General features: G+C 51.7%; 1 protein-coding gene across 1 annotated transcript in view; it reads left to right on the top strand.

The window, feature by feature from the left end:
* The first annotated feature begins 6 nt into the window (after positions 1-6).
* Positions 7-22,361, top strand: part of Esrrb (estrogen related receptor beta) — a 100,027-nt gene continuing 77,672 nt past the window's right edge. The window contains exon 1 of the mRNA XM_033766694.1: positions 7-184. Within this exon, the coding sequence (XP_033622585.1) occupies positions 135-184 (50 nt within the window). The 5' untranslated portion in view covers positions 7-134. The remainder of the gene's footprint in view (positions 185-22,361) is intronic.

Consider the following 22,361-nt stretch of genomic DNA (forward strand, 5'->3'; position numbering starts at 1 on the left):
CTCCCTGCCCTCGCCGCCCGCTCCGCTCGCGGTGCCCCTGCCCGGACTCGCACCTCGCCTGTGCCCTTCACTCGTCTTCCGCGTGACTGCCCCGCCGCCTTTCTCCGACAACTGGGAATGCTCAAACGGGACTGATGGACGTGTCCGAACTCTGCATCCCGGACCCCCTCGGCTACCACAACCAGTAGGTACCTCGCTTGTCGGCCCGTCCCTCTGTCCTTCTGCCCGCCTGGCTGTCTCTGTCCTGGGTGTCGCAGTTTCTCTTCTGCACGTTCTAGAAGTGGCAGGGACTTCGGGGGCAATCGGGCGACATAGAAGGGGAAAAGCCTTACACGTCCTGGTATTTTCTCTCGGGCTCACATCCGCCTCTTAACTTTTCCTGCGCCCCCCTTTTTAGGAGCTCTCACTTAGGCAAGAGTAGAGTTTTTCATCCACTATGATCGCGCTCCGCGGTGACAAAACGCTTTAGTTACCGTGCAGGGGAGGTGGAAGCCCAGAACAGGTGCGGGATTATGGCTCTAGGGAGGTTCCGTCCGGTCCGCGAAACCCTCCCCGCGGGCCCCTTGGTTGTATTTAAAAGGTCCCAGAGACCAAAACAACGATTGGCAAAGGGGAGAAAATCGAAAGCGCCGCGACCCGTTGGGAACTAGGCGGCTCGCGCCGCGCTAGACCGGAGGTCCCCGTGGGGCGCCCCGAGGGTGCGCGTGCAGCTGCGGCGTCCCGGAGCCCCGGGGGTACGGGGGTTCGGCCTGGGCTACGCTGCGCTCTGCACTCCCTGCCATGGGAGCCTGTGCCCCGCCAGGAGTTGGGTAGCGGGCTCAGCGCTGCGGCGGAGCACAAGTTAGTGCGAAGTTTGCGGGGAGGCTGCGCCGGCGGAGCAGACGGCCTGAGACTTGGGCCCGGAACCCTGGGGCTACTCGCGCAGAGCCTGCGGTGGCCGGAGAGGCGAGGACGGCTGTCGCCATCCCCGGGGCGGCTCCCTGGCCCCGGGGCGCACGCCGAGCGCACGGACCGGAAAGTGGAGAAGGGATTCCTCTGCTCCTTGGGTGGGTGCCCCTCGCGTCCTGCCGGGGCTCTCCGGGCTCCACGCTGGCCACCCTGCTGTCCCGCCCTCCGGCCGCTGCCCCGCCTGCTGGAGTAACTGCCCGGGTGTCTTCGGGGCGTCGATGTCCCACAGCACCCTGGACAAGTCTCCCTGGTGCCTGGGGGTGCGCGCCTGCAGAGTGGTCCCTAGGGCAGCTCAAAACTGAAACCTCTCCATTGTCGCAGACAGCTTTCCTGCTTATCTTTGCCACACACCCCCCCCCCGCAAAGGAAACTAAACTGTCAAAGACCGTGTTTTTCTCGGGTTCCATCGTCTTTTCACATTTGTACAAATACATCCCTCTAATCTAGCGTCTTGTTGACGTGTCTGAAATATACTATAGGCCTTGTGGGGTTCCGAAAGTAGCCCCCTGCCTTGCAGCACTGCCTTCATCCTCGGGGGGCCACGACCTCACAGCTGCTGCTTGTATTGATGACCAGACTGCCCGGGCTGGGCTTTTTGGTTCTAGTTTTAGAGTCTCCCCGGGCAGAGAGGGTCCTTTAGATGCCACCAAAATTTTGGCACTGTGTCATGTCAGAAGAAGGCATTGTGGTGGAGGTGAGGGGAATCCTTAAATCTAATGGGTTTCATTTCTCTCTGCTAGAAAAGTGCTTTTCATTCTCTTCAGAGGTTACACTGGCCCCAGCTTGCTCGGGGTCCTTCAGAGGGAGTAGACGAGGTGGGGAAGCGGGTATGGAGGCTGTGGACAATGATGCCTGTGAAACATTTCCTCCCATGAAATTACCAACTCCAACAAATATTAGACATTTAAATTATTTAGGCTTCCTCTCTTCAGAGGTGACTTCTTTAGTTGAGCTCAAAATATCTTATGTGTTTGTCTTTGGCTCAAGTCATAACCAACCAGTATGAAAATATGTAGAGTGAGGGAATCCATTCTTGCGATTGTGTTGACCAAAAAAGCTCGGAGAAAAGAAGGTTTAGCAGCTGGGTACATCCGGGCTTGACAGGAACCCTGACTTGAGTTTGAGGAGAAATGTGGGTGAAAAGGGAATGTCAGGAAGGCAGCATAAGGGATGTGGGAGCAGATGTCCTGGGTGTCAGGGCTGAAGTGGAAATCGTTTCTAACCTAAGGCTGTCAGTGGTTTTTGATCTCCCACCTTTCCTGGTTTCTTTGCTAAATAAATAAATAAATAAACAAATAAATAAAATTAGCTTCTCACTCCACCAGGCACAGGAAAAGTCAAAAATATGCCTGCCCTCTCCACTGGGGATGGAGGTGTCCCTGTAGGATGCTATTTCTCAAAGCCCAGCCCCTGCTAGGCAGCAGCCCCAAGCATCAGTGAGCTGGCCTGGTGCACAGCTGTGTGTTTCCCATCTCGCTGCCAGGGTTTAAGTTTTCTGTGGTGCAGGAGCTGGCTCGCCAAGGTTGGGCTTGTAGAGGTCAGAGGCTGGTGTCTGTGAGCGGCATCTTTCGGGCCTCTACCCATGAAGGCTCTAACCTCGCTGTCAGTAACAAAGTACCAAAAGCGGGGCTGCGTTTTGAGGTGTTTCAGAAGGACAGTAAGATGAGTCCATTTGTTACAGTGCTGCTGCTTCTCTGGGAACATACCAGTGAGGGCGTTCTTATGCTCGGCGCGGTTTTTATCCAGGCAGGTTAGTTGATGTATACAGACTTGAGAAGACCCAAGAGCCTGGGCGCCAGAGTTAAGAGAGGGAGACCGTCCAAGCTGTGCTCCTTCCTGCAGCACGCAGTGTTTTATAACGCTTAGTGTCATTCTCCCTGTCCCAGGTGAGAAGTGACACCCTCTGAGACCACACACTTGCCTTCCTACCTTTCTTAACCTTCGTTTTCATTCTCCTGTAGCCAATCTTGTAGGTGACTCCATTACCCGTCTTGATCAATATTTTATGTACATATGTAATCAGCGAGTGTGCTTACCTCCCCGCCCCTGTGTACCAATGTGTCCACCATGGGACTAGCAAGACACCCAGGCCCAAAACCCAAGCGGGGGCATGGGCGGGGACCCTCATCCAATGACCATTTTTGCCGTTGTTAAGGGAACAAAGAACAAACTGTCCTGCAGGTAAAATATGTAGGTTCACACATAGGAAAAAATGCCACATGGTAATTCAGAATCAGTGACCCAGAGAAAAACAAAGGGGGAAATTAATTTTTAATGGTACATTTAAAAATAAATCAGAGCGAGGACATTAGTCTTGGTTTTCTAAGGCAGGGGTCTAGAAAATAAGCCTTTCTGTGTCGGCCACTGTTCTGTAGGTGTGGGTGGCTAGAGAAGAGGTGAGCGACAGGAGACGGCCGTCCCTGAGCCCAGGGGCACCAAGTGGAGAAAACATTTGGTCATCGTGTTGCAGGGCTCATTTCTGGCTAAGGGCCTTTCCAGCTCAGTGAGAGCTTGACATCTTTGGAAATTTCCTCTTGGAGTTGATTATTTCCCTCAACTCCTTTCATTTTAGAAACAGTCCTGTATTTCACCAGTTATGAGAATTATGAAATCTATGGAAAGATGTTTCTGTACCAAAGAAGAGTAGAAGATGATGCCTGACCCACCACACAGGAACCTTTTCGTTCTATTGATTTGGAGTAATCAATAAACATCCCATTTAGAGAAAAGGATGAAGGGGACTTTCGGAGAAAGCATTTCCAGGGAGGTGGCTGTGACAGAGAGTTCACATCACTCCTGCCTTCCCAGGGTGCCCCTGGCCCTAGTGCAGGGGCCTCTTACAACTGCCCCTGCATGTCCCCTCCAAGTTCCCAGCTGTAATGGGAAATTGTGCCAAATGGTTTTAAAAGATAGTCCAAACTCACTGAAAAAGCTCATCTCCTTCAGTCCTCTGCAGAATGCCTTGTTTCTCTTATCTGCATCACTCTAGCTGGCCCCAAAGGCAAGAGTCTGGGAGACCCTAGGAGAGCTTTTGCCTCAGGCGAGTGGTGCATTTTCCTCGTGCCTGGGCCAGGTGCAGGAGACAGCATTCGGGAGGGAGGCAGCACCCAGAGCAGAGACGTTGCTTCTGACCTGGCTCTCAGCACCTCTCTTTTGAACTTACCTTCCCAGGTACTTCAGGTGATATCCTCAAAATGATTAAAATTCTCTTAGTTCCAAATTAAGAAAAAGAATGGTAGAACTAAATTTCCATTGATAGAATTTTTTCTTATTTTGACTAAGCATCCTTTATGTTTTCCATTAATACAATTTAAGGGGAAGAACAGCAGATACTTAGACTATAATCCAGCCCCTTCTTCAAAGTAAAGCTCACCCCTAACCTGAACACCCCCATTCTGACATCTTTCCTGGTGAGGCACCCCTTTTGCAGGAGACCCTGGAAGTGTTTTTCTATAGGACTGGATCCCTGCCCCAAAGCACCTAGCACTCCTCAAAGCCACCCTGGAGCTTCTGTTTGGGATTCTGGGGCCTCTTGACTGAATGTTACCCTGAGGGGGGGACCCTTCCTCAGCTAGAATGCTTAACCTCTCTGTGTACCACGGTCTCTGGAGGGTGCATACGGGGCCAAAAGTGGGCCGTGAGCTTGGGGTCTGCAGAATGTTCCCCAGAAGCTGTGAAGTTGAGGATGGGCTGGAACCAGACCAGTGAGCCCTGAGGCTTCCTGAACATCCTGCCTGCTGCCTCTGTGGCCTCTCACTGATTTCTAGGGATAAGTCCTTTCAGTGCCTCTGTGGTGGTGACCTTGATGAAGCTTTGCCGCCGGTGAGTTTCCCCTTTCTCTGTCCGAGCAAACTCTAGCCTCTGTGGAATGGTCATAGGCCAGGGCATTCCATGGAGAAGAGTCTTATGGGTTTCAGCTGGCCCTGGTATCCCCTGCTGTGGCTGGGGCGGCCTGTGGAGGGTTTATATTGGCTGTCCCATTGGCTTGTGTGGTCAGGTCCCTGCATAGGGAGGTTGTGGTGTTTATAATTGCAAATGTAATTAGCAGACCAGCCATGGGGACTTGGGTTACTCAACTTCTCTGCACATCACGGTGACCCCTGTGCTGACTAGCCTGGCAGATTAACCCTCACAGGACCAGCCTGTCTCCGCCACTGGTCAGGCCACTGACCTTTCACTGACAATGCAGAGCCATGCTGGGACCAGACATCTTCTCAGGACAGTGACTGGGAGGTCCTGGTTGCTGTTTTGTTTTTGCTTTTTTCCTTCCCTTAGAGTACTGGGCTAGTGACCCATACCTCTTGGGACAGTGGGACCTTAAATAGCAGTCTGCCTGGGTGTTTTCTCCCACACCGGGAGGATGTGATGGAAGACTTTAGGGGCATGCGGGTAGGTTCTGTGGCTCTGGGACTGGTGATGAGGGGAGTAGGGCTCTTTCGAAAGGGGCTCCTAACTACTTGTGCCTAGTGCTTCTGAGGCTTGGGGGCAATGGCTTGTATTCACCCATCTCATCAGCCTCTTCCTGGAGCCAGCTGTGAGAGCGGAGCACTGGCTGCTGCCTGGGCTGAGAGAGAGAGAGAGAGAGAGATTGTGTGTGGGGGGTATGTGTGTGTGTGTGTGTGTGCACGCGCGCCTGTATGCTCTGAGGAGCTTGGCAGCTTCCAGCGATCATGTTCAGGGATCTGTGGGCAGTCTGGTGTTTGGAGAGCTCTGGCTCAGTTTGTTTCTGGGAGCAGAGCTAAGCACTTAACAAAAAGGCCCCGAAATGGGGAAACATGGAGCTCTACAGTGTCCTTCCCTTCCTCAGTGTATTTCTGCTTCTCTCAGGTGCCTTGCTCTACTGTCAGGATCAGAACCAGAAAGGATCTTCATGGGACCTTTACTTTTAAGTCTTACTTAAGGAAATGCCAAGCTGTTTCATGATGTCGTTAAAGCCCCTGTTGCAAAGGCTGTATCTGACCATCAAAAGCCATGTCCATCCTAAGAGGGCTTCCTCTGTCCTCTGGTGAGGGTCTGCGTGTGTGTGTTATGGTAGAAGGTCCCTTTGAAGAAGGGTAACAGTGGGCAGAGGGTTCTGCCCTTTAAACATAGCCCGCTGAGGTCCGGCATGGCCATATTCAGGGTGGGCTGCTTGCGCCTTGGGCTTGGTTGGTCCACAGAGTGGGCAGAGACCTGCTGGCTGGTTGTTCCAGCAGCCAGAGGGTTTCTCTAAATGACTCGCTTCAGTTCTCTGACCTCAGTAGGACTGGGGAAGACCCCAGAACTGGAGAGCAGGGCATCCTGTCCTCCTTCTGAGTCATGGAGGCCGCACTAACGGGAACCTATCTCCTCGGCTTCCCTCTCTGCCTGAAATCACTGTGCACACACGGTGGCCGATGGGGTCACAGGTTTCCTTAAGTCAAGGAAAATCACTGGGTTAATCTGCCAGTAGGACTTTCAGTATGGAATCTGTTAAGGTGGGAGAAAAATCAGCTCGTCTTAGAAACAGAATTGTCCAAGTTTGAGTTAAAATTGTGTAAATCTAAAACCAAAGTTTTCCTGGGGGTTAGAGATAGAATATTTATCATCTCCATTACCTTGTGTGTTTTAAACTTGAACACATTTTGGTCTTAAAAATATTTTTTTCTTTTAAATTTTTTTTCTCCTTTGTTCTTTAGGGTTTAAAATATTCTATTCAGTATCATCATTGAGCATTGCCCAGGATAGAGGCTTTTCTGGGAATAGTTTTCTGGAAAATGTTATTTTATTCCTCAATGTCATTTCATTCAGAGGTCAGAAGGCAGGCAGTTAAACAAACTCCGACAAGGTTTCGTTTTTATCTTCTGGTTTCAAATGTAATCAATTTTCATTTAAAACTATATCAGGGTCCTCTCCTGCCAATTAGAGCTGCAGTTAGCCTCTTGCCTGGCCGTGGTGTTTACTAAAACGCGGCATTTATAAAATGGTTTGAATGTGACCTGCAGCTGGACCCAGACCCTTTAATCGAGGAAACTGTGAGTTTCAAAACCTCAGCCGTGAAATGTTATTTTAATTTGGCTCTTTTCTTTCCAAGTGCTTGAATTAACTTGTGTTCCTAAATTGCTTTTTTTCTGTTTTATTCTTTTTGTTAATTCATCTTACAATTTTATTTTACTTAGATTTTTTTTGGTTTTGTCGCCTGATTTTGGGCTTTTATAAAAGAAACCCGGGAAAGGGTTTTTGAGTATCACTGGCTTTTTCCTAAGCTCTTGGTTTCCAGAACAAGGAAATGCTGTGGGGAGCAATTGAGAGTGTGAAGGCTGATGTCTCAGGGTGGGATTTCTCACATGCCTTACAACTTAGCATTTTCTTTTGTCTTTATTTTTCCCCCTCCATTTCATTCCTGCTTGGTTCAGTGTTGGCCTTTGTCCCAATTATCCCCATGCTCAGAGGAAAGATGTAGAGGTGAGGGTGCGTCTGAATGTATGCGTGAGAGCAGTTGAGCTGCTCAGAGGTGCTGAGCCCAGCGTTACAGGTGAGTCCCAAGGCAGAATGTCTGTTACTGTCTTCCCTGCCCGTTCCGATCCAGCCCCTGGCCTTGGCCCAACCTGCTTGCTGCTGTGGTGGAAACGCAGACAGATTAAAGCTCTGACTACAGGTGGGCCGTGTCTGTTCCCTTCAGAGCCAGGGGATAGGATGTGGGAGAGGGTGTCAGGAAGCAGTAAACTCTGGAACCGATTTTTAAATCTGTTCCGCATCTCACTGTGGGGTGCTGGGAGCCCTAGTTTGGTGTCTTGGCCAAACAGTACAGGAGCTTTTGTTTTGCCTTCCTGATCGATCAGCAGAAAATGTTCCCTTTTGATGGTGAAACAGCCCTTCAGCATGCAGAGTACAGTATTTATCCTTTTCCTTAACCTCACTCTTTGTCATTTGTCTCTTGGGTGTGTTGACATTGTCTACCCAACAGTCAGGCTAACAGGCTTTGGCAGAAAGAACACTGCTTTTACAGAAATGATAGCAATAATGTGATGGTTATAATAACGATTAGAACACTAATAACTGCTGGCAACTTTTTTCTTCCCCCAAAGCACAAAACAGATCTCATAACCGGTTTCCTCATAGTAACCAGATGAACGTAAACATGCAGAGTTTCATGTCGGAATTCAGGTTTGCATGTCGGAATTCACCCAGGAGCAAACATTGCCTGCTCTCTCAATATGAACAGGCAGGTAGAGAACGAGGCGTTAACCACACAGCCCCCTGAGCAGTACCAGGTGCTTTGTCTTTGAATGCAGAAGGGAGAGGTGTTTCTTGGACAGGATGAGGTGTCGGTGGTGGCTTCTCAGGTCCCCCCCATCCCTTCGCTCCTCTGGCTGTGTTCTCAGGAGAGGTTTGCAGACCAAAGCCACAGAGAGGACGAGCGGGTGACGGCGTGGCAGGAAGGAACATCTAGGGAGAGAACTGTGTGAGGAGAGAGGCCGTCTCCTCTCCACCCTCAGTTGCCTGGCCATTGGGCTTCATTAAGGCCCTCGTCGGTGCTGCTGGGGACCTAAGCTATGTTCAGCAGGCAGAGATTAGAGGGAGTTCACCAGGGAAGTAACCCCTCGGGTCCCCTGAACCCCTTTGTGCCTCTTCATGTCGGCTTCTGGACCCGACACTGTTCTTCTGGGCGTTGCTCTGGAGTCTGGCACTGCCTTTGTCCCTTTATTCTTGTGACCTTTTTTCATATTGCATTGGAATTAGGAGGCAGTTTTGCTTCACCTCATATGCCAGAGTCCCGTGGCTGTCTGCATTTTTTAAACACCTTAATAGTCTCACTCATGCTCTTAATTTTTTTTCCTTAGGGAAAAAACCCCCAAAGCCTTGGATTATTAATTGATTATTAACTGATTTAACAAACAAAAACATTCCACCACTGAGGAATGCAAGCAAGAGTTTGACTGCACCGCTCAGTTTGAGATCTGCTTTTCCCCTCAATCAGTGAGAAATGTTATAGCTACAATTCCCTTGTTGGACCCTGAGTAAAAAATTAATTCACGAATAATAAAGACCAATCAGTCTGGTTGAGTTTAAGACGGATTAGGAGAAAGGGTGTTTTTTTTCTTACAGAGAGCATTTGGGATCTGTGTGTCACCGTCACCGGTGTTTGGGGTGGCTCCACGCCTGTATTCGTGGCAAATGAGCTGTTCATTATCCCAGTGTGGTAGCCCACATCGTCCTCGGTGGCAAGGCCAACCTACTGATAGTGGCTTCCTACCCACTGCTCTCGCACTGTCCCATACCCAAACCAGTAGTAATTCATTGAAATTAAGAGTTTCCTGTGTAAAAGGGGCACTATCACCAAATAGCTGTGGACTCAGTATTGAATTCTGAAGAAACCCAGCGTGGATTGTAGGGAGACCTCCTCTTCCCTCCTCTTTCTTTCCTAGGAAGTAATTGGCCAGAAATTGACATGCTTTTGTAAGCACCTCAGAAATTAGATTTGTAGATTTCTACAGAAAGAAGATTCTCTTTCCTATTTCCACAAATAGTATACCTCCCACAGTTGTTGTGAATTTTTTTTTTTGGTGGGGGGAGTACCTGGGAACGAACTCTGGTCCTTGGGCTTGCAAGGCAGGTGATGGAACCACTGAGCTAAATCCCTAGTCCTTGTTGCGAAATTAAATGGAGTAATTTTGTGTTGAGCCAGAAATTTAAAAGAGCAGGACACATAGTAGGTAAGCAGGTGTTATTGATCTTTTTGATGTCATCTTTTGAATTTACTTTTTATTCCTCTGACTTAACCTCACAATAAGAGGCCCCCAGCAGTGAGATTGGGGGGCCTGCACTGATTACTTTTTTTAATGTGCTCAACCTGCTTGGGTTTCCAAATGTAACACAGGGGATTAGAGAAGGAATTGCCACTCAGGGTAGGGATGATGAATAGGAAATTTTCCTCTGAATGAATACCTATATTTTCAGACTCCTGGGTAAAGTTGCCTGATGAGATACGGAACACCCAGTTACATTTGAATTTTAGATAAACGAGTAATTTCTTAGTATAAGTAAATCCCGTGCAACATTTGCTAAATCTAACAACCCTGCCCACGTCTGGTTGTCTTAACTTGATCTCATTAAGAAACACATTTTTCTTTGTGTGTATGTGTGTGTGTATGCATGCACTTTTAACAGAGCCTAAAAGAACAGTTTCTTCAAATTTCTAATTAAAAGGCTAACTTTCGCCAATATTAATGTTAGGCTGGTCCTTAGAAGTTGGTGGGTAGAAGTGATTTCTGTCACCTGGACGTATTGATAAGCGTTGTACTCGGGTAGAGAACTTGGCAGAATGATGTCTCCTAATGCATCACCCAGGGCAGTTGAGTTTTGCCGTACGGAGAAATTGATAGGTCAAGCCTTCTGGGACACCTGCCTGTGATTCCCTGACAGGCGGGTTGCCAAGCTGGACCGCTAGAACCTGAGGCCCTGGCAGTTGGAAGAGTCTGGCCGCCTGGGAGGCCTCTGCTTCCCTACCGGGGAGTAGGAACCGAGGACCGGGGCTGACAGATAAACAGTCCAGATCAGTGTTAGGTGGTAGGTGGTAAAGCAGCCGAGGGCCAGGGACACAAATCTGAAACAGAGCCGGGGCCGAGGTGTGGCTGAACTGGGGCTTATCCACCAGCTAACCCTAGCTTTTCAGGGACACCTACTTCTCAGCGCACAGACGCGCAGCGCCAGGAAACGCAACCATTGTTTTAAACGCGGTACCCAGGCAGCCTGGGATATGGAGAATGGAAGGGCTCTAGAGCCCCCTGCAGGCCAGCACCGGCACTGCACCCCATGGGTGACCTCTCTGCAACCGGGCTTCCCCCTTCCCCAGGTTGGGAAGAGTAGGATGGGGTGCGGTGGGGTGGGGTGCGGGGTGAGCCTTCCGAACGCTGGCTCCTGGCTGCAGGGAGCGCAAGATTCTGGCTTCAGAAAGCGGTGCTGGTTTCTGAACTGCCTTTCTGAGCCACGCTGCAGTCTTTTTACCCCGGCCACCCCCAGCACACAATCTCATGAGCGCGCACACGCAGACCAGATACACTGCCCGCCCGTGGCTGGCCCGACGTCCAGTCTGGAAAGCACCCAGGCCTCCTGCAGTCTAGGGAATGCCCTCCAGCTACTGAATATGCGCGAGCAACGCAGCCTGCACCGGTTTCAGATCCTGATTGGGATGTTTCGGATTCTTTTCTAAACGATGGGGCCAACGGTGGATGGATAATTGTAATAATAATAGTAGCTGCAGTAATTGCCGTTGATTGAACACTTGCTGTATGCCCGGCATTGTCCTACGAACATTGCATGTATTAACTCACTGCTGCTTCATGACAACCTTGGGAAGTAGGTACTGTTATCCTTATTTCACATGTAAACTGAGGCACAGAGATATTTAGTCACTGACCCAAGGTCACAAAGCTGACAGAAGCCAGTATATGCACAGAGTCCATCTGGCTGCATGGCTGCCCTCACGGTTACCATGCTATGGTACTTGTTGTATCTAGAATTTTATCTTCTAACTCTAGCTTTGAAAACATACTTTCTTTGCTATGTGGGCCCAGCATATGGTAAAGTTTAAGATGGAGGCAAAAAGAAAAAATGGGGTCCCGTGTTTTGGTCCTTAGGAAAAGCTTGGAAGTATCGGCACAGTGAACCGGGCTCTCCTTCCCTTACCCCACCTCCCTCTGGCATCCGCCTCCAGGCCCATGGCCTCCTGCTGGCCTGGCCCTTTCACACCGTCCTTGGAGTCTGTCAGAGGTGTGTTTGGAAGCAGAGTCCCTGGCCTGTGCTTCCTCCTGTCCCTTGCCCTCCCAGCATTCTCCCACCCCCATCCTCCGTCCATCCTGACTCTGGATCTCAGCGTGTGACTCTGGCGCCTGACTTGGGTTCCTGCTGGCGGCACCCCCCGTGTGTACAAACTGGATACCAAGCGTGTGTTGAGTTCTTCCTTTCCTCTTCACTGACCAGTCCCCTGCCTAGACACACACCTCAGATCTATTCTTTCCTATATTGTTTTCCTTCATCCTGGTTTGCATGGCAAACTTCTAGGCATCCTTTAATACGCTGCTCAGGTGTTGCCCTCTATGTGAAGCTATCCCTGGCCTCTTCCAGGGGGAGCTGATCTCTCTCTCCTTGCAGTTATTCCCTGGCTCATGCCCCTAACTGAGTTGCAGTCTGTTGAGTCTGAATTTTTTCCCAGTAAGTCATGGGTCCCTGGAGATGACCAGTTCACCTCCTGGGCCCCAGGGCCTAGGTCACCTGACACAGGGCAGGTGCTTACTAAGTGTTGGTCGAGCTACCCTAGGAAGATAGGTGGGTGGAGAGGTCTCTGGGGGACACACGGGGAGGAAGAAGGTCGTGTAGGAAATGGCCAGTGGGGACCTGAACTGCAGCAGCTGCTGCTGGGTTGAGCATTGAGGCAGCTGGAGCATCTGTGCCCCTGGGAGGCAGCAGGTGGTGAGGACGGGAGGAAAGCCTGGCTCCAGACCCACGAGGCTGAGTCTGAGCCCCAGCAGTGCCCTGAAGGCAGCTCGGGACAGCTCAGGACAGCCCCCTGCTAAATCTTCAGTAGTTTTATGAGCTCATTGTCAAACGACCATTATTGAATTGAAAATTAAATTAAGTCGGGCGTGGTGGTACACACTGTAATCCCAGCACCCTGCAAGGCTGAGGCAGGAGGATTACAAGTTCAAGCCCAGCCTGGGCAACTTAGCTACTTACAAAGACCCAGCCTCTAAATTTAAAGGGTGGGGAGCACTGGGGATATGCCTTAGAGTGAAGGCCCAGGTTCAATCGCCAGTACCAGAAAAAAGTTCCATAAACTTACAATTAAATATATTGTTTTAAAATCAGAGGTCATGAATACTGAAACCTCATCATCTCCTCCCACCGCCCTACACTGCACCTATGGGTTTGCAGTACTTTTACACGTGGGGTTCCTGTTAGCTGGAAGGAGACAAGATGGCTGCTATGCCCGTGACTTCCCACTCTGCATGCAGAGTTGTCGTGTTGGTACCTCGAAGCTGGCCGTGATGGGGGTGTTAACACCATGGACGTTAGCAGACACTTTGAGTCAGTGCTCACCCCAGGCAGCCAGCCCTTGCCACTAAACACCATGGGCCTGGAGAAAGGACCTGATCTCTCTGGGCCTCGGGTTCCTCAGCTGCTGTGGTCCTCATTGGCTTGCTGTAAAGATTAAAAGCTGATGAAGCACTTACAGCAGAGACTGGTCCACAGTAAGTGCTTAATAAATATTAGCTCTTCTTAGGATCTCTTTCTTCTCACTGTTCTGGACACGACCTTTTCCAAAGTCTCTTGAAACAGAGGACTTCCGGGGAGAGCTGTATGTGTGGAGTCTAGGGCTGATTTCTTTCCCTTGCTGCCACCTCTTCCTGAGTCAGAGCACAGCACACTGACTTCCGGGAGGAAAGGCTCCTGGAGAGGGGTTTGCCTAAGCCTCCGGATCCAGGACCATCTGAGGTCATGTCAGCCTGGCCACAGGGGATGTGAGGGGTGCAGGAGAGCAGAGGCGCTGAGTGGTGTACAACGGGAGGCAGGCGGGGGCAGCAGCAAGCCCCGAGACCCCAGGGACACCGTTGCGTTCCCTGTGTCCGCGAAGGCCTGCACTCCGCTGGCCTTGGCAGCTGAGGCAGAGCTCCTGGCCGTACTTGGTCTGTACACACACCCTAGAGGACTGGAGCTGGGTTTCGTTGGCTTTGTGATGCCTCAGAAAAATGGGAGGGTGAGAAGTTAGGTCTGCAGCACCCAGAGGCCCAGGACAGAGCCGCTGAGCAGGGTCCTTTCACTTCTAAGGCGGCAACTCCTTGGGCCCTGAAACGTCGTGAGCACCATAACTGCTTCAGGCTCAGACCCTTGGCATCAGGACGACTGCTCAGGGCTCCTGCGCACGGCTCCCAGACCAGCCCCCACTTACAATGCTAGGTGAGCGGGAGCTTTTAGGAGCCTGGTAAGGCTACGTCACACAGCAGTACAGATGGCACAACGCACTGCTGTGGCTCCTTTTGAACCCCCGGCTTTGTAGACAGAGGTACTCGGAAATGACAGTACTGAGCAGGAGGCAGCCTTGAGAACTCAGCCCTTACTTCCCGTCTCTCTGTGGCAGTCTTGCTCTCACCCTGACCTCTTCCAGAGCCTGCCTGGATCTCATATGTCTGTGAATCTGCTGCACAAGGTCAGACCTGGCAACACCTTCAGTAATTTCCAGATAAAAACTTAGATACATTTTGAGAAAATTTGTGTGTTAGACTGAGCTACTGGTGGGCCGTCTGTGTGTCTGTACAAGTGGTCCGCTGCTCAGGGCTGCCTGGTTGAGGGGATAAGAGAGGTCTGAACCTAGCTTTTCTAATCTTAGCAGGGCACGCAGAGCGAGGAGGAAAGGGAGGTGGGAATCCAAGGTGTTGAAAACCTAGAAGGGCTAAGAAGCCCAGGCCCAAACTTATTAGCTGGGAGCAGCTCCATGACTAATCCAGCCTGTGCCCAGGTCCCTGCAGCCCACATCCAGAGCTTGGTGACTCTTCAGAAGGCCTTCGGTGCTGTGTAACTGTAGGACTGAGAGGGTCCTCATGACTCTCTGAAGTTTGGGGCAGCCAGGGGCACCCACCCTGCTCTTGCTACTGATAATGCAGGATCCCAACAAAAGTAAACTGTGGGGGCCCTATGTTCCCAGACACTTGGGGAGCCCTGGGTAAGGCCTGGTTGGCAGGAGCATGTTGGAGGGAGAGGGCCCCAGGTCCCTGGGCTCTCAGGGCCTCTGTGATGGGTCTTGAGGCATCCCTGGTGTGTAGCAACTCAGGGGGGTGCTGGAAGGGAAGGAGACTGCTGCCTGGCATTTGCTATGTTTAGTCTACAGTGCTGCCTAGGAAGAGTCCTTGCCCATGGTGACACTGGGTTCACTTGAAGGAGCCCCATGCAAATCCAAGTCAGGGCTCCCGAAATAGCTCAGAAGCGCAGGGGACTAGAAAACGCATCATTTCTTTCCAGACCAGCCCTGCTGACATTTGTCCTGCACTTGAATGTGTTCTGAGGGGAACTGTTCCTCAGATCCTGGGCTCAGAAAGGGGTGCGTGGCCCCTGAGAAGAGTGAAGAGGCTGTCCCCAAGCCCTGATCCCAGGACAGCTGCACAGAGGCCTGGGGAAGCGGGAGGTGCCTGTGTTGGGGCTGTGCATGCTGTGCTGGGAAGTGTCGCTGTGCCAGGAAGGGAGGAGGAAGAGGAGGTGTGGGCACAGGCCTTTGTGGAGAGGCATGCGCAGGGCAGTGATCTTGGAGGGCCATCTTGGAGGACCTGTGTCCCATCGTGCTGGGTGGGGACAGAGGAGAAGAGTCACCATGGTCTGAGTGATGCCATGTAGCCAAGAGGCCTGCATTTGGGATTGTGCTTTTACACCCCTGTGTCCCCTGAGCTCATTCAGCTCCATGCCTGACCAGCAGAATGGTCCCTGGAGCAGACCCTGTGGGCTTGGCAAGGGCAGCATTTGGGGACCTATACCCGGGGTCAAAATGCCCCCAAGTGCAGTCTTGGCCATCAGCCTCCCCTGACTCCCAGAAACCTCTGGGCCGGCTGCTCCATGTGGCATTCATGGTAGCAAAATAGCACGCAGGGCTTGGCAGTGGATCTCTTTATTCAGATCTGCAAATGTAGTTATCTAAAAAATGTGCTTCACGACATCAAGATATTGCACTAAATATTTTTATTACAAGGCAGATGTCGCCTGGGATCTGAGCAGTCCTAGAAGGCAGGGACCCCTGGCAGTAGGCAACAGGTCTGGACTGTTGGCAGGTGAGGGAGTGGCAGGGGCGCAGCTGCAGTGGGCCAGTCTCCAGGGTTCGGGGCGTGGCGCTGGGCAGTGCTGGGTGCCCCAAAGCCCAGATGCCTGAAGGGTGGAGGGCGGGTTGTCCAAGGGGCCTCTGGCAGGTACCCCTCCTGCAGCCTTCTCAGCAAGAGCTCTTCGGATTCTGTAGTACTTCTGGCTCTGGGCCACATGGACCAGACCAGAGATTGTGCCCCTGACAGCTGCCTGACCACCCCAGGCACAACCAGGGCTTTTTCCATCCTGCTTTTTTTCTAGTCCCTTATTTCTGCCTTTCTCATTCTAGGTCTGTTTCACAGTTTTTCTCTTTCCTGCTACAAATAACAACAGCAATACCTGCTAACATCTGCTGAGTGCCCACCCTGAGCCATGCTCAGGGCTTATGGGGGCCACTCCTGTGGGGCCTTTATTCTGAAGGCGCCAGGATCTCCAAGCACCCTGGGGGCTGACAGGGGACCTCCCCTGGGGAGAAGGCAGGACATGGGTGCTGGGAGGAACCCCAGAGGCTCACTGGCACCAGCGCCCTCGGTTTACAGATGGGAAGACTGAGGCCCTGGCAGAAGAGGCTATGGCAACAGTTTGGCACCACAGCCTGAGGCAGAGCTCAGGCCAGGCCCGGCCTCTTGGAAGGAGCACAGAGCTTTCTCTCCCTCTTCCTCTGGGTGTAAACTCCACGTGCCCTCAGTGCCCACAGGCCTCTTCCACCTGGTGATTCTGGGCCAGGTGATGCAGGTCACATATGTGACGTGTCAGGGCCACACTAAGCACCCGTGCGAGGCCGGGAGAGAGGGGCTGCAGGACCCAGAGGAGGGCAGGACAGACTAACGCAAATAATTCTGCTGTTATAAAAAAAAATTAATTCAAGAGTTTGCTAAATGGCAACTGGCATGTGAAAGAGGGGCGGGCCGTGTGGAGAGGCGGCTCCTCCTGAGGTAGACTCACTGAGGTGCTATCCGTCTTGGCGCCGCCGCTCTAGTGGAGGTGAGCTCAGGAGAGTACAGCCCTGGTCTCCGCTTGGTTCATCTTGATCTTCCTGGCGCCTCAGCCCACAAGCAGAAGCATCGCTCTGCTGCCGGGCCGGCCCGTGGCTGCTCCAGGTGGCATCGGTCTGTTGTAGCCCACATCCAAGGCCCGTGCCTAACCGGCCCCTAAGCGTGAGGTCAGCGTCGGGGTCTGGCAGTGTCCTTCTGTCTGTAACGCTGTGGCGGAAGGAGCCTCCTTGACCCCTGCTGGACTCACAGGAACCGGCCCTGTGTGGTGTGGAGAGAGCTGGGCCTTTAGTGTCTGGCTAGAGACTCTGACTGTCTCTTGCTGTGTATCCTTGAGCAAGTCACGTAACCTCCCTGTGCGACACAGGCCTCGTCTGAAAAGGGAGGATAATGAACAGTACCCTTCCTTTACAGGGGCACAGCAGGATTTAATAAGACAATGTTTGTGAAAGGCTCACACAGGGACACACTGCCAGGCTGCACTGTCAGGTGAACCCCATGCGAGAATTCTCTGCAGAGGAGACTGTGGTCATGAATAAGAAAAACTGCAAGTTCATTTTAAAGTCTACTGAATTGTGAGTTCATGATGTATTTTTCCAACTAAGAAAGACTAAGTGTATTAAGATTGTGATAGAGTGGATCAAGAAAAGTTTTAGGTTGGGGTTGGTGGCACATGCCCATCATCCCAGCAGGAAGATCATGAGCTACCTGGGCTACACAGTGAGGCCTGGACTCAGTAGAGAGGAGAGACCCTGTCTGAAGACAAGTACAAGAACAGAACAGAGGAGGAAACACTGTAGCTGTAGTAACCGGTCCTTATAGCTCTACAGAGACCAATGTGGTTATACAGGTAACGTACAGTAGAGTTTTTTAAAATAGTAGCTGAGCAGTGAACACAGTAGAGCCACATTTATGGTTTTTGAAGCCGCAGATGCTAGACACATGCTCTGGAAATTTCTGGGAGGAGACACAGGAGACTGCCCTTTGAGTTACCTGAAGGAATGGGCTCAGGGAACCTGGTATTTCGTGAGATTTTGCTTTTAACTTTACTGTTGGATCATGCCCAAGTATTCTGCAACAAAAGCACTTTTAACTTATAAATTAAAAAAGCCAGCACACTGGAAGCTGAGTCAGGGTGATCGCAAATTCAAGCCCAGCCTGTGTGACTTACTGACTTAAGGGAGACTCTGTCTCAAAGTAAAATTATAGAAAGAACAGGGATGCAGCTCAGTGATGAGGCCCTGGGTTCAATCCCTGGTAAATGCAAAAGCAAAAGAAAAAGAAAAAGAAAAGAAAAGAAAAAGGAAGGCAATCAAGCTGGCCAAATATATGCAAGCAAGCAAACAGATAAAGCCTTATAAGAAGGATGTCAAATAACAGAGATCCTTGTGGAAACTTGGCAGCCAGAGCCCCAGAAGCTGGGTTCTGTCCTTGCCCAGCACCCTGCTCAGCTGCTCCCCTGCTCTCTCCCAGCCGCTTCTGTAGCACCTACAGCCACCCTCCTTGGTCTGTGATGGCACTGGGGACAGCCCGGGCTGTGGGGCTCTGCTTGGTGGTGAAGGTCGGCTGCTCTGCCAGGTTCACTCCACACCTGGAGGAGCCGGCCGGGCCGGGGAGCTGCAGAGGATGGTGACTGGCAAGGGGGCGGCTGCTCACCTGCCTGGGAGGCCATTAATCTTATGTCTCTGAGGGCTCTCGTCCTCCTACGCCAGCTACCCTGGTATGGGTGGATGTGGGAAAGGACAGGAAAGGGGCCCTGGGCTTTCTACGTGGACCTTGATCCTGGGAAATACCATCTGGCTTTTCTGCATCTTCTGACACCAGTCCCCCGGGTTGGGGCACATGAAAGAGCTGCACCAGGTGACTTTCTTAATGTTTATTCCTTGGGATTCAAGGTCACAGTCAGCCATGCACCTTCAGAGGCTGAGTGTGGGGGGCAGGGCAAGACCCCATCACTGCACCAAGCGGGCCAGTCCCACAGCCAGCTGCAGAACTGCTCCGGGCTCTGAATCTCTCTCCCTGCAGTCTGACACCTCCCTCACACAATGGCAACAGTGCCGGGTACCCTGCCCAGGTGTCCGCAAATGTATGCAGCTTGATCTCAGCCCTTGGAATCGGCTTTAATCACAGATCCTGTTTCCTTTAAAGGCTGGGGTTGTTGGCCGTAGAGGAATTCTAAAATAGAGTTACTGGGGCAAAATCTGGGCAAAAATTGGGGCAGATGAATTTGTGGCCAAAGAGAAGGTCCTTGGTTAAGCTGGATATTCGGTGTTCAGAAAGGGACTGTCTTCAAAGGAGTGAGCTGCCGTCACTAGAAAGATGCCAGTGGAAGGGGACCTGCTGGGGATATCACTTTGTACCTTTCATATTGATGTGTGCACAGGGTGGGGCCCCTGGGACAGCCTCTCACACTTTTCCTTTTGCCTTCCAGACCCGGGCAGTGCCTCCTAGGGTGGCTTGTGCTTGCTGCAGGTTGGAAACTGTAACAGCACGTGTCCAAGCATGCACTTCCAGCCAGGCCTGCTGTGGCACTTGATCTGCTTCTGTTGTTGACTCTCACAACGGTAGTGCAAGGCGGGCACATGCATTTTCCTCCTATCACAGCTGAGAAGGGGGCCTAGCGAGGTTGACTGTCATCCCCAAGGTCACGGAGCTAATAAAAGTCGACGTCAGGATTTGAACGCAAGGCCGCTTCCGGAGTCTGCTATGCAGGATGCACCGTGGATAACCAGTGGCCCTCATGTTCTTCCTGCTTGTCTCTGTCACATTTTCCCCGTCACAATTCAAAGGCAGTCGAGAAACTGGTGGCCTCTGCTTTGCTGCTTGTGGCCTTGTCACCGCCTCACTGGTGTTTCTCTGGGGCAGGGCTCAGGCCCTTCCCTGGCAGGTTCTGTGGAGGAGGGAGGGGATGGAAGGCAGGGCTTAAAGGGGTCAGAGGAGAGGGACCCCGAGGCAGCTGCCTTCAGAAGGGGCACACGTCTGGGGTACAGTTACTCGACTCGAGACAAATGTGCATATTGGATCCTTGAAACAGCCCTAGAAGGCAGAAGCTTCTCTGCTTCTTATGTTAAGGTGCTGCCTGTCGCAGAGGCCCAGAGAGGCTGTGTAGGCGTCCAAGGGGATCAGAGGGACTCAAGCCTGGCTCCATTAGACTTGTCGTTTCTGTGTTCATTCGGGTCAGCCTCCCCTCTTCCATGGCTGGGATGTGAGGGACACAAAAGGACACAGTTGAATATAAGGGTTTGGGATTATTTAGTCCTCATATTCCAGATGCAGATGCCAAGGCCCAGAATGCCTTGTTGAAGCCAAGAGAGTTGGGGACCAAAGTCACCCCTAGGTCCCTCTGTGTCCCTGGCTTCAGTCGGCTTTTTTTGCAAAGAGCAGACACAGTGCTGTGGGGGGGAATGGTCACCGTGGCTGTGTGGATTGGTGGTTCTTTAAATCATGTGCACGTCTTTGTTGGAATAAACAGATGTCATACTTTTGGCGTCCAACAGGAAGCTGCCTGGGGTGGAGATTGAGGCCTCTCTGGTGGCTCTGTTCCTGGACAGGTCCATCAGCATCTGGGCCCAGAGTTCTCATTGATATCATTGGGGCTGGTGGCCTCCAGCTCAGGGGGCCGATAAGCTAGGTGGAGCACGGGCACCCAGCAGGGGTGAGTAATGCATCGTTGGGGGGCAGGACCTAGCAGCACCCTGTTCTCCCTCCATGTTACACCTTCAGGCTGCATCATCTTGAATATCCTCGCTGATGGTGAATCCCCTTCCTTTGGGGGTGGATTTAATTTTTAATGCAGCCAAGGTCATTTGAAGGCAAGGCTCAGAAATTAGCTGGGTGACAAAGCTGAACAGAGCGGTTTTTACTTACAAAGAAAGTGACGCTGTGACTCTATTTCTCACTTAATTTGGCCCCAGAAGGAGCTCCAAAAGCACTGTGACGCCGGGCCCGCTTCACTGGGGACTGGGAGGAGATACTCAAGGTGACCGTATTGAAGGGGGGAACAGCACTCACCAGGTGTATAAATATCAGTTGGTCACAATGGTTCTCCTGACTTCACAGTCACACCTGGCTGCTCCTGACCAGCTGTCCCCGCTTTGTGGAGCCAACTTGGTGGGAGTTCACTTAGATATCCAGGGGAACTTGGGTTTCGTGGCAGCCACCAGTCAGGCCCAGTCCCTGCTCTGTGCAGAATAAATAATGACCCTGCAACATGCCGGTAATTTTCCCATCTTACCAGCCAAACCTGCAGGTTACCCGGCAGAGCCCACTCTGCTTTGGTCAGGAGGACTCCGTAAGCCAGAACTCACAGGAGTCTAGCGAGGGCTGAAGCGAAGCAGGACACAGTCTCTCCTGCTCTGGGGACGTCATTTGCCCTTGAGAATTAGCCTGGCAGTGGGAGTCATAAGAGCAGGCACTTCTTTTCCCTTTTCTTGCAGTGCCATCCCATGGCCTGGCACTGGGGATTGAAAGAGGGCTTTGCACATGCTAGGCAGGTGCTGTACCGCTGAGCTGAGCTGCACCCCTGCTCAGTCCTTTGGTCTGAGACAAAACTCTTCCTCATTTGGGTGTGTTATGAAACAGTGATTATACTCGGTACCTTTTCCCCTTTAATAGTCTTACCTGACAAATAGACCTGCATTCACCCCCAAGTTGGGTGATAGTAGAAGAGAGTGGGGTGTATTCTGTGAGATTCAAAGATGGAGAGTCCCTGGCCTGGGACCCAGAAACTGGAAGTCAGGGTTCCTCAAGTTGGACTTCAAGGCTCTGTAGGGGACCTGGAGGCAGAAAGTGGAGACGCAGGAACAAGTGTTGGTATTTGCTCCTCCTCCCTGCGGGCCTGCCCTTCTGTGATGCTCAGAGGACCTGAGGACTCCTTTCTGGATTGGCAGAGCTGTGGGGAAGCACAGTGCTCCTGTCCCTGAGCTCTGGCTGCCTGCAGGGAGTCACCAGACGCGGTGTGAGCAGAAAGGTCCCTTTCCCCCTTGGTCATGATTGAAACTCGGGTCTAGGCTGCTGAACCCAGCACAAGCCAGGGTCCACAGTACCCATGTTGGGAGGGCAGAGAGGAGAAAGCACTGGTGTCCTCGTGTCAGAGGTGACAGGAAACCCGGGAGAGGGGGGACTGTCATTGACGAAAGAGCGTACAGCCCTCATGCTGTTCTGCTCTTTCCAGCCTGCAAGACTTTGCATAAAAGAGACTTGAAGGATGGGGCCTGCAGGGATCGGTCACTGCAGGGAGGGCCCTGGTTTCTTAAACTGGGGCTAGCCCTGTTTGCTGGGTGATGGGGAGGTGGGTAGCACAGGTCTGCAGCTTACTTGGAGTCTGACCCTCAGGGCAGCATCCTTGAAGTGTGCATGGAGCTCCACCCAGCATGCACGTGTGTGCCCGGAAGGGGTCTCTGTGAAGTCCGCTAGGAAACGGACCAAGAGAAGGAATCAGTAGAGATAGGGATGATAGATACAGGTATAGGTATGGTTATGGACGAGATTTATTATACAAAGTCAACAGTCAAGAGTTTGTATTTGTTTTGTAGTGCTAGGTTTTGAACCAGGGCCTTTGCACTGAGCTACATCCCCAGCCCTTAAAATTTTTTTTTTTTTTTTTTTTTTTTTTTTTTGGGG

Source organism: Fukomys damarensis, unplaced genomic scaffold, assembly GCF_012274545.1.
Source record: "Fukomys damarensis isolate Sample0158 unplaced genomic scaffold, DMR_v1.0_HiC HiC_scaffold_21, whole genome shotgun sequence".
Lineage (NCBI taxonomy): Eukaryota > Metazoa > Chordata > Mammalia > Rodentia > Bathyergidae > Fukomys > Fukomys damarensis.